The sequence below is a fragment of the Ictalurus furcatus genome, chromosome 7, assembly GCF_023375685.1.
Source record: "Ictalurus furcatus strain D&B chromosome 7, Billie_1.0, whole genome shotgun sequence".
Lineage (NCBI taxonomy): Eukaryota > Metazoa > Chordata > Actinopteri > Siluriformes > Ictaluridae > Ictalurus > Ictalurus furcatus.
In genome coordinates this window covers 15,629,525-15,641,959 of record NC_071261.1, presented here as the reverse complement: position 1 = coordinate 15,641,959, position 12,435 = coordinate 15,629,525, and the positions used below count along the sequence as shown (strand labels likewise).

General features: G+C 38.5%; 1 protein-coding gene across 2 annotated transcripts in view; it reads left to right on the top strand.

Moving 5' to 3' along the window:
• Positions 1-12,435, top strand: part of dock11 (dedicator of cytokinesis 11) — an 83,007-nt gene that overhangs the window by 53,596 nt on the left and 16,976 nt on the right. For both annotated transcript variants that reach the window (XM_053628890.1, XM_053628889.1), the window contains 10 exons: positions 387-456; positions 595-683; positions 2,669-2,783; positions 3,029-3,095; positions 7,593-7,640; positions 7,810-7,952; positions 8,106-8,221; positions 8,312-8,449; positions 8,601-8,783; positions 11,560-11,673. In XM_053628890.1, coding sequence (XP_053484865.1) covers positions 387-456; positions 595-683; positions 2,669-2,783; positions 3,029-3,095; positions 7,593-7,640; positions 7,810-7,952; positions 8,106-8,221; positions 8,312-8,449; positions 8,601-8,783; positions 11,560-11,673 — 1,083 coding nt within the window. The remainder of the gene's footprint in view (positions 1-386; positions 457-594; positions 684-2,668; positions 2,784-3,028; positions 3,096-7,592; positions 7,641-7,809; positions 7,953-8,105; positions 8,222-8,311; positions 8,450-8,600; positions 8,784-11,559; positions 11,674-12,435) is intronic.

Genomic DNA, 12,435 nt, shown 5'->3' with positions numbered 1-12,435 from the left:
GTCTGAATATAGATGTGCACAATTTCTTTATTGACTCTTCAATATGTGCATGTAAAGGAATAATACTGAGTAATACCCAATACGATTATGGCAACTAGAGGTATTAATTAAGCAGAGAACGTGAGAAATCGGCGAGGAATAATAACAGTCTCAGCCGTAGTCAATCATTAAAGTATTGTTTTCGGAGGTGTTTCCTCACTGTTTGAATCAGTGTGTGCATTTAAATGGAACTTCATGTTTTGCGTGACTTCACATACTGTTGGTGTGTTACTTCACCTGGAAAAGTTACATGTTTGCTGTTTTGCATGCTTAGAGCAGATTTTAATCTGCACATTTTATTTACTCAAATGAAAAGGATTTTTTTTGTCTCTGAAATGCCACCTCAGTGCAGAGATGATGTATCAATGACTAGCTTAGACCCTCGGCGTGCCAGTACTGTCATCGAAAAGGAACCAAGTGAGTAGAACTACAAGTTAAAAAACAGAACGAGAGATTTTTTAAAAAAATTTATTATTTATATTTTTATTTAATTTATATAGCATATTTCTAAAAAGCATTGAAAACATAATGTGATGTGATGTGTTTGTCTCATAGCTGGGCTGGCCACAATGAACGGACATTTAAGGAAAGAAGACTCGCGAAGCTCCATGTACGGAGACCCTGGAACACCAGATATTAATGAGGTTAGAGGGAGTCTTTTAAAGTTCTGGAGTGGCATAGGATGGGTTGCCATGGCAATGCAAAAAGAAGTACAATAAGAGGGGGAAAACAGTGGGACTCCTGAACAACACAACTGTCTAAGATTTTTGCCTATCATCAAGGGAGTTCAAGAGAGCCTAATTGTTCCAGAAAGACAACCTATTAAGCAATTAACTTAAACCTAGCACCAACAGCACAATAGCAATGGTGAATTATATTGATATACTGTATAGAGATCAACCACAGTCATGCTGATTAAATTCAGCACCGTAATGTAGTCAGTGGAGCAGAACACAACAGAAACGTTTCATTAAATACCATTCAAGAAGGCTAAAATCTAAGTTGAAAGTTCACTTCAGAAATCAATCTTCATTTCTTTAAAGCCTTGAAGCACCATTCTCAAGCTCCTGCCCATTGGAGCACATCAGAACTGTCAAACTCCAGTGTAACTACTCTACAGTTTCTGATTATCCACAGTACCATATTTAAGATGTTTATAAATAAAATTAGTTAAAAATGTTTTCACATTCAGTTGTCACAGTGACTTGGTGGTTAGCATGTTTGCTTCACACCTCTAGGGTTGGGGTTTGAATCCTTGCTCCACCCTGTGTGCATGGAGTTTGTATATTCTCCCTGTGCATCGGGGGTTTCCTCCAGGTACTCTGGTTTCCTCCCCCAGTTTAAGGACACGCATTGTAGGCTGATTAGCATTTCCAAAATTGACCGTAGTGTGTGAATGGGTGTGTGATTGTGCCCTGTGTTGGGTTGGCATGCTGTCCAGGGTCGCCGTCTACATTCCTGTCATGGTTAATGTTACAGTGTTATGCAGTGGGCCCTCTGTGGGGTGTGGCCCTGGAATATAACCCTGGAGCCCTTTGGCTTAACTCGGAGGCAATAGGTAGGAAATGTACAGTATATGACTAAATTAGGGGAGAAATCCAAAAAGTGTGTCCTACCAAACATATTGGCTATGTTTACAATCAGAATGAATTCGAGTCAAATATTCATTTATATGTGTGTTATATGTATTCCGAACAAACCTTCTGCACAAGCGCACAGCATCTGTCATCATGCCAACCATACAATATTGGAGAACAAAAGCCATGGATGTGACACCAAATGATTTAATAAGCTTTTTTTGTGCTTTGTTGACACATATAAACACAAATCTTACTCACTTTACTCGACCAACGAAGAAAACTGCAAGCAGTGTTACAACATCCTGTTTGACTTCACCGCAATGCACTTATGCCTGTTCCATCTCTGATAACCCGCCAATTCTGGATGAAATTACAAAGTCAAGATTGGTGGGAGAGATTTGTTCTTAAGGAGTTTACAGATGTGGAATGGAAACAGAATTTTCGAATTACGTGACATTCTTTTTTTTTATGTAGTGTTATGTAAGAACACATAAGCCCTGCAGAATGTACAGTGCGTGCCCCTGTTCCCTTAATAATGTGTGTTGCCATAAATTAGGTTCTTGCACTGAGTATCGAATGATTGGCAATTTGGAGTTCACAAAAGCACTGTTAAAAAGTCTGTGTATCTGTTCTGCAAGGGAATGGTCAAATCGGCAATAAAAAAATCTCATTAAAGTACGTAAGATGTGAACATAGGTATTTTTGAATCTGATTGAGAAAATAATAGGATTCAAGCCTGTACATGGACAATATTTTTCCTCTCCATCGGATTAGAAAAGGAATAAACCACCCCTTCCAATCCAATCCAAATTTCATTCAGCTCGAGCTCAGTCGGATTGATAAAGGTGTTTACATGAAGGCTTTTCATTCTGATTGAGCCGTCAATCGGATTACTATTGGATTATTTGGTTGCGTATAAACGTAGCCATTGTAGCTTATTCAGATTTAATAAATCGTCAATCCTTTACAGATCCAAGCAAGCACAAGCAAATCATGAATTATCTCAAACCTGTTTTCACTCCATGTGTAACACAGTGTTTTTGTTACAGTTACAGAGACGTGGCTCCAGAATGAGCACCCTTTCGTCCATAGGACGCCTTGGACATTACGAGGTCAGAGGACTGCTGCTGTGTTTCCTGCACATTGCAAAGAATTTATCAGAGGGTCAGTACCAGCTATTCTATTTGTGTGCATAATGCCAAATATTCGTCATGCACTTCTGCAGTATTTTTTATACAATCTATGTTTATTAAGCATGATTTCTTTAACTGTATTTTGTATGTACTAAGCCTATTTATGAAAACAGGGACAAGCATAGTTGGTTCTGAGAATCAATTGAACAGACGTGAACAAACCATTAAACTTTAACTCAACCTTTAACTTCTTATGCATTCGTTCTTTTCTCCCAGATACCCTGCTGGCCTATTGGAACAAAGTTAATCCACAGGACATCATGAACTTCCTCAGTCTCCTAGAGTGAGTTGCTTAAACAGTAAAAGTATTTTTAAATTGCTCAGTCAGGGGGGGGGGGTTAGAGGGGGTGAATTTACACAATATTCTGTTTCACACTTTCATTTTTGGTATGATATGATAATCCTAGATGCTTGAATGGCAATAAAAGGAGGTGCTTTCTGTGGAAATGAGAGTTTTGGCGTATAAGCAGAGTTTATTCTTGAGGAATAATTAATATTCCCTAAGTCTTGCCTCAAGCACAAAAGCCTTTTAAGCATATTGAAATGTTTTGTTTAACATGGGCAGGGTTCATCTCATTCTACCCTAACAATAACTCTTTTTTACTATGTACACTTGTGGTGAAAACTAATTGAGCCCTGTGGAACTGTCTGGATTTCCACTGTAAAGGATATTATATTGCAACCTGGTCTTCAATAGGTCTTAATAGACATTCAGTAGTATTTCTTACTAGTACAAATAACAGGAAATATGTAGAACATGATAAAAACATAGTTTAAGCCATGGCCTTAGAGAAAGTGTATTATGTGGCTGCTGAGTGTATTACGTGGCTCGTAAGTGGTCATAATTGCCTCATTGTTTGTGTTTACATGGGGCTCTTTAGGTAGACACGCCCTCAGCACCGCTTCTTTCTGCCCCCATATCAGTATGTTCGGAAAGAAGAACTAAAACGGGTAGCTATACCCAGTGCAGCCATATATGTTTACAGTGTGCAAAAATATATGCCTTGAAAATAACAATAGCAAGAAACCTATTAAAACTAGATTCAATTTGGTAGTACTTTTCCTTGGTGGGAGTCATTTATTGCTGGTGAAGCAGATAAAGCAGTATGCAGAATTAGTGACTTTGCTCCCAGACAAATTTGTAAACACAATCTGTATAAAGCGTTCAATTGTCTGAGTGGCAGCTTCATATGATGAATCAAATAGATACATGTACATCACTTCGAGAGCCATATTAGACAATGCTTTGGATAAACCAACTTCATAGAAATCTTTGTAATGCTAGCTAAGTCTGGTGCAGCTAACGATGCTAAGGACGCTAACACCCGCCTGTGTAACAAGAAGAGTACTTGTGTAATTTGGTTTGATCGGGCACTCTGGATAAGAGAAATTTAATGTGAAATGTAATGTCAACTTGTGAAATTGTTATTTTAGCTATTAAAGAGGACTGCGTATGTCGACTCCACTAAAAAAAAAAAAGAAGACAATTACTGCAACATGATCAGGCATTTGTTTGTTTGTTTTGGTTTCTTATCAAGCAATGTTAGCATCATGTTAACTAGGTATTTATCTACTTGTGAGGAAATATCTTCCCTAATGAGGTACAACAAACGTTATGTACTTTTATCACCTATCTAAATGACAAAGTAAGGAAATGCTCTTTATTTATTAATCATTTTAAAACTGTAATATTAATAAATAGACAGCCTGCCTCATCACATGAAAGTGATGTCGTGACAGTCTTTGCTAATGTTAGTTAGCATACTAACTGTATTTGAACTCTACGAGGTACAGAGATCCCGGGACGGAGCTTTGTGTTCATGGGCGGAAATGAGGGGCGGGCTCAAGGTGTAAAAAAAAAAATAAAAATCTGAACTTGTTGAACTCCACCTGCTTAACTGCTAGAGACATAATCTTCACTAATCTTGCCTTTGTGTTACTTTAAACAAATAACGTGCTGAACAGTTTTATCAAAATATCTTTTGAGTCCTTGTGTAGAATAAAAACTGCTTGACGAGAAAGTAATATTAAACCAGGTATTACAATGAATGCAGTACTGGTTTTGACCTGCTGTTCACAACAGTACGCTGTTGCGTTATGTGCAATATGGTGGAGTATAGTCTGATAACAGGCCTGTCTAGGGGGCAAAGTCCTGTTATATCTTGTGACTGATTTTTGTGTGATTCATCATTAGTTCATACTGTGATTTAATAAAGGTCTACTGTGAGACGATGGCTTATAACTAAGGTATGGCTGTGTAACATTAAACCATGTTATACAAATGATATAATTTGTACTTTGAAACAATGCAACAGGCTTTACTGGTATACCGTCAGCTCTGGAGTTATTGGAAAATGGGTAAAAAAAAAAAAAAAAAACGTTTTTGAGGAGTTTTCCCATTTGCTCATTTCCTTGCTTAATACTAATAGCAAAGTCCTTGCTTTGGGTCTGTGACCTCATGTGTGCTGTTTATAATAGTCATAGAACCACCGTAATTTTCAAGTCTACTTCCTTTTGTTCCATTCAGAACTAGAGGAGGCCATAACGTCTTGATGGGGCACTTTGTCACAGAATAACAGAAAACACTCGTACATAGTGTAGATACCAGTGGTGGCTCATCCATACGGGCAGGTGAAGCAGAGCCTCACTGTTTCATGACGATCCTCAATCACAACTCCATACATTAAAAATTCCATTGAAATACTAATCACCTCTTTTGCTTGACCAATGATAAATGTGTGTGTGTGTGTGTGTGTGTGTGTATATATATATATATATATATATATATATATATATATATATATATATATATATATATATATATATATATGAAAACAAAGGTTGCTATAAGCAATGAAGCAGTATGCATACTGTCCCACTTCCATAGAGTTATTATTTCACCAAAAAATGGGAACTGCAGCTAATGGAGGCACATTGGGGCTGGAATCCCACTGCCCCATGCTCAGTGGAGGAGCAGAGGACTGGACAGTTAATGACAGGGTTGCCAAGATCTAGTTTAGTAAGCAATAGATATTGACAGTGTGTCTATAATATACATAGGCATAGGAAAGGAAAACGGGGATTATGGGTTAGTGAGGTGGATAAGGTCCGTACATTAGAAATGCATCTGATGTGTGCATAATGTTGACCTTGTTTCCCATGCTAAGGCTAAGAAAAATAATAATAATATCTTCTCTGATGTATGTTTTTTTGGGGGGGGTTAGTTTCAGGATTTTTGTGTGGTTTTAGAGATGTAATTGTGCTGGAAATTTCACTCGAACCTGGCAACCCTGGTAATTATAGCTCTTTTGAGTACACCGGACTTTCCATTAGTTGAGATGTCAAGTTGCACTAGCTGCTTAGTAACAATTTTAGATCCCACTGTGGGATCACTGTATTGCATGAGCGTCGGATATATTCTGCACGTTCAAGAAAAGGCTTGATTACTTTATCTGTCCTTTGTGCACAGTCAATGCGGCCACATATACGTATAGAGTAGGCCCAAAAAGAAACACTTCTAGTCAACTCTGCAGAAATTCTAAAACATGACGCAACCATGGTTTCTCTTTTCACATATATGTGGGGAAAAAAAACTTTCCACTAGCTTTCATACAACCTGACATCTTATCGTCTCATGTGGCTAGTGTGTTGTTTTATGTAGCACCATGGTCCTGGAGGAATGTTGTTTCGTTTCATTGTGTACTATACCAGCTGTATATGGTTGAAATGACAATAAAAGCCACTTGGTGTGACTTGACTTAACTCAAACAGTGGTTGCAATATGTTGCAGTCTCATCCCTAACACTGACAGTGACATTGACATGACATAGTCATATGGCAACCGGTTTGGTCAGTTGTGTGCCAACGCATACTGTTTCTGTCTCTGCCCTTTCTGTGAACTCTTGTCTGTTTGCAAACAGATCAACACACTTTGCCGTAGGTGTTCCAACTTATGTGGAATTGCCAATCTCCAGTTATAGGCTTGCTGTGAGACACATCTGCTGTCTGGTTGTATCAGGGTGTCTCTGATGATCTGCCCACTTCCAGAGTTTGTTCGTCCACTTCAGCATTGCTTGCGTTTTTGTGTCTTCCAGTTGATGCAAAGTACCACTGCAGAGGTGTTGGTCCAAACTAGTACTAGTTTTATGGTGTCATAAAAATGCTGCAGTTATCAGTCGTACAGCTTTTGAGGACGTTGATATTCTGACCCCAAACCTTGTTTCTCTAAAAAGTAGTGTGTTGGCTGCAAGGTGAGCTTGTATTTCTACATGCTTCATTTCTGTGGAGTACTTCGTCTATGCAGGTATCATATGTCTTGTCTCATACTGTACTGTACATGATGTTAAATCCTTGAGCTTCCACGTGTTAGATCAAGAAATGTCTGGTTGTCACTTGTTTTTGGCTATCCACACAGCATCTAGGTGTCCAGATAGTGGAGTACATAAAGACCCTGCTTGCTGGAGCTTAGGGTACTGGGTGCTAAAGTTAACCCAATAGGAACGACCCTGAACAGATATGTCACTCCACCGATAAGTCACTCTGCAGATATGTTACTCCAGCAATTAGAATGTATAAATATATCATTCTATGTTTACAGATCAGTTTTCTTAGAATAAAAATATACTTCAGTTTATTGCAGTGCTAATTAACCACAAATAATGTTTTTAATAACCTCTTTTATCTCTACCAAAATGCAGAAAGTTCCTCAGTTTGCTACAATTCTGATTCATAACTTTCTATTGTTAAAATTCTGATGACGTGCATGTTATGTTTTGGGCAGGATTTCTCTGGTTCAGTTTCATTATGCTGGTAAGAGGAACATAAATAGGTAAGAACAATAATGTACTGTTGGATTTTGTCACTTAATAATGTATGATAAATGATTTTCAAAAATACAAGCTATACCATCCCATGTTATGTAATAGAATCACAGTTTGTGTGTATGTGTGTGTGTATGTGTGTGTGTGTGTGTGTGTGCACATTTGATGTCTGTGTAGGTGTCAGGAATCGTGGCTGTCAAGGGCCTTCTCTTCAGACAGGAAGTCTCAGACGATGCCTGTGATGCGTGGCCGCTCCAGCCTCATGCAGACCAGCCTGCAGCAGTTTAACACCCTGGAGGCCTCTCATACACTCAACACAGGTACTGAGCATCTGTACAGTATAAAGCTCTGTACAGTATAAGTCACATGTATAATGTAGCTCTTATCAAAATTATATTCTAGGCAACATTCTTTCTTTTTCATCCATCTTTTCCTTTTGTTACTTTTTAAAAAATAAACTGCATGATTTTTAGGTGGCAACTCCACAGAGGCAGACATGAACCATCAGGCCCTGTTAGAAGGTAACATCTCTACAGAGACTTGCCTCATTGTGCTGGACACACTCTCTCTCTTCATTCAGAGCTTTAAGGTAACGACAACTTGCTAGTTTCTCAGGATTTGTTTTTGCTGATTATTGGGCAGTGTGTGTAATTGTTTATTTTTTAATTGGTGCCCACAGAACCAGCTTCTAGAGAGTGATGGCCACAACACTCTGATGAAGAAAGTGTTCGATATTTATCTAACCTTCCTAAAAGTTGGGCAGTCAGAAGTGGGATTCAGACATGTCTTTGCATCTCTAAGAGCCTTTATTTCCAAGGTACACACAATGATGTCTCTTGGGTATATGTAGAAATTACACATATATCTTTCTATTTTTTACTCTGCATTTTGTCACAAAAGTAATGATTATGGGATTCCTTATTAAAATGGAGAATTAATATTTTGTTTGGATGGTTTACCTGCCTCAGTTTCAGGTGACTCTCTTTAAGGGCCGTGTGACTGTGTGTGGCTTGTTGTGTTACGAGGTGCTAAAGTGCTGCATGTCCAAACTGGCGAGTGTACGTGGGGAAGCAGCAGGCCTGCTCTACCTTCTCATGAAGAACAACTTTGAGTACACCAAGAGGAAGACCTTTTTGCGCATGCACTTACAGGTACATTTACATTACATTTATGGCATTTTGGCAGACGCCCTTATCCAGAGCGACTTACATTTGTCTCATTTATACAACTGAACAATTGAGGGTTAAGGGCCTCACCCAAGGGCCCAACAGTGGTAGCTTGGCAGTGCTGGGGCTTGAACTCCTGACCTTCTGATCAGTAACCCAGAGCCTTTAACCGCTGAGCCACCACTGCCCCCAGGTACAGTAGGAAGTGGGTTTTTTTTGTTGTTGTTGTTTTTTGTTTGTTTTTTTTTGTGTGTGTGTGTTTGTGTGTGTGTGTGTCTGTAAAGTATCTCCACAATCCCAACAACAAGGTACTTTTTAGGTTATCAGTTCTAAGTGAGTAATTCTACATGCAGTTTTCATTATTTAAGGCAAGTAATTAGCATTTGTTTACCAGATCACTCTTTTGAAGGCAAAGTCTTCAGCAGGTCATCACAGTATTTAGTTTTTATGTCAGCCTTCTCTTTTTAAAAAAAATATATCTTAGTGCTGTATCTGATAGGAAAATAGCATAGTGCTAGGTGGACATATGTGGGCAGTGGTGACTTGGTGGTTAAGGCTCTGGGTTACTAATTGGTAGGTCAGGGGTTCAAGCCCCAGCATTGCCAAGCTGCCACTGTTGGGCCCTTGAGCAAGGCCCTTAACCCTCTCTGCTTCAGGGGCGCTATATCATGGCTGACCCTGCACTCTGACCCCAACTTCCTGACATGCTGTGGTATGTGAAGAAAAGAATTTCACTGTGCTGTAATGTATATGTGATCAATAAAGATATGACCCTCACAGCCATATATATGCCCCAAACTGTTAAGATGGAAGCACAAAATTGTCTAGAATGTCTTTGTATGCTGTAGCATTATGATGGTTTCCCAAGGTTGGTGTGGAAGAACTTGTCTCAACTGCAATGAACACATTTGGGATGAATTGGAATAACAGCTGCTCCTTGCCAAACATCAAGGCCCAGCCTCTTGCACAATCCTCACAGCATCATTCTAAAATATAGTGGAAAGCCTTGTTAGAAAAGTATAGTTTGTTAGAGCATCAAAGGGGGAACAACTCAATATTAATGCCCATGGTTTTGGAGTGGGGTGTGCAAAAATCAGGGTATCCACATACTGTACTTATCACCATATAGTTTGTTATATTGAAAATATAGTTACATGAAAACACAAAAACATTTTGAAAACGCAATATTGGCACACCAGCCAGTTAGGTGACAATAGTATTTCATCAAAGGATACAAAAAAAGTCCAAGCATATCCTGCCTGGATACGGGTTATTGAAACCCAGCCCTGCAGCCAGGCCTGGGGGTGGTTTCCATAGGCAAGGGTGTGTTGGCCGGGCCACCCTTGTAACACTGTCAGGTTCAGCCCGAAATGGCAACATGAAATCATCTTGTGGGTTCACTGCCTGCAAGATGAAGGGTGGGGGTCAGCAGCGGTGAGGAAAGTTGAAGAAGTAGGCCTTCTGAGTAATGCTCATGGAGGTCTCTCCTGGTTCAGCCTCAGGAGGGGAAGTCAAGACCATGCATAAGCTCTGCTAAGCAAGTTTGGGGGATTGTTGACCTCTACTGGAGATATTGTTGAGCACTTGGAGGCACTCTCTCTTCCCTACCCTTTCTTCAGGAGGCAGTGCTAGACACCTCTCTGTACCTGAGGTTATTATGGTGGTTAGAAACCTTCATAGTGGCAAGGATGCATGGGTAGATGAGATTCGGACAGAGATGTTGAAGACACTGGACATGGTTGAGGATGTGTGGTTAGGATGCTGCATGGAAATCTGGGGCAGTGCTTTGGATAGACAAAATGGGATGGTGGTCACTATTTAAAATAAAAGTGTTCTAATAAAGGGAATCACACTCTTGAGCCTTCCAGGAAAGGTCTCTGCCAGGGTTCTGGAAGGAGATTCCATTTGCTTGTTTAACCTAGATTTCAGGAGAACCATTGTGGGTTCCACCCAGGACAGGGAAGATTGTATTTGGAATAGTTAGGTCTGTGAGCATTTGTGAACTTTGTTGTGGAAGGGGCTGCAGGAGTATGTGGTATCTGGGCTGCTACTTTGTGTGATCCAGTCTCTGTATGAGCATAATCAGAATTGTTTGCTTTCTTGTTCAAACCATTTAAGGTGGGTGTTGGACTTTGTCAAGGGTGTGTCACCACTCCTGTTTGTGGATTTCATGGATAGGATATTAAAACAGCCAAGGTTGAAGAGGCATCCAGTATGCAAGACTTAAAGTAACATCCATGTTATTTACAAATGATGTTCTTTTGCCACCATCCAACCAGACCCCGACATGGAAATGAATGTTTCCTGCTCTCACACTGCTCAGTGTGAAGGTGCTTGGAAGCCTCCAAGTCCGATATTACAGACTACAAACTAACAGCCTGGAGAGAAGCCATGATAAACAGAGTCCTAGCACATTTATACCAGATACAGAACTGCAATAGGCATGCAAAGGCTGAAGCTTTGACATCAGCATTTCCAAAAACATACGTTTTTTCTCATCCACGTGAAAACAGCAGAAATGTTTTAACATTTCTCCAGCTTGAAGGGTGTTTCCAAAATGTTTTGTTTTCAGTGACTCAGCAATTTTTTCTGTGGTGGGGGGAAGGGGGAGGTTAAGGGGTCAAAACTCAGAAGGAAAAAACTGTGTTTTCAGAAATGTCCATAATTGGTTAGAGAGGGCCTTAATTGGTTAATTATGTAAGTATATTTATATTTATATTCATATTTGTTTTTGTTTATTTTGGTGGTTCTTCCTGTGAAGATTATCATTGCTGTGAGTCAGCTAATTGCAGACGTGGCCTTGACAGGAAGTTCACGCTTCCAGGAGTCATTATCCATTATCAACAACTTTGCCAACAGTGACAAGGCCATGAAGGTATATCAGAACTATAATATGGTTTTATAGTAACCACTTATTTACAGGGTGTTGTATGGCAGACAAATCAAAATGTATATTAGTTGATATGGTTACGTTTTCTGTAAGGGGATGTTTATTTAACATTTATGGAAGGAGGATCCAGTGTCAGCACTTTCTAACAGTCAGCAAGTTTTCTGCTATGGAAGAGATATCAGGAAAAAGGACTTTCCGGTTTCTCTGAAAAGCTGTGCTTTTTTTAGCCTTATTAATTTGAACCATAATTTGAAGAGAGTGATAAGTAGACTGTTTAGTGAATGAGTATTAATAGCTTACATTAGCTAACATTAAATGTAACTAGAAATTGTTTAAAAATATAAATGTATGGCGTATGATAATCAATATTTTCATATATATATATATATATATATATATATATATATATATATATATATATATATTTCTAATTTATTTTTTCATATATATTCATATGCATATTTTAATATGCATATATATTTATATGCATATATATTTATATTTATATGCATGTATATGTATATATATATATATATATGTATATGTATATATATATATATATGTATATATATATATATATGTATATGTATATATATATATATATATATATATATATATATATATATATATATAATATTTTAATATGCATATATACATATGTACATATCCTTCTTTAATGTGACCCTACAATTATGTACATGAGAGTGTACTTGTGCATGTTTTCATATCTAACAATCTTTTTGAAAT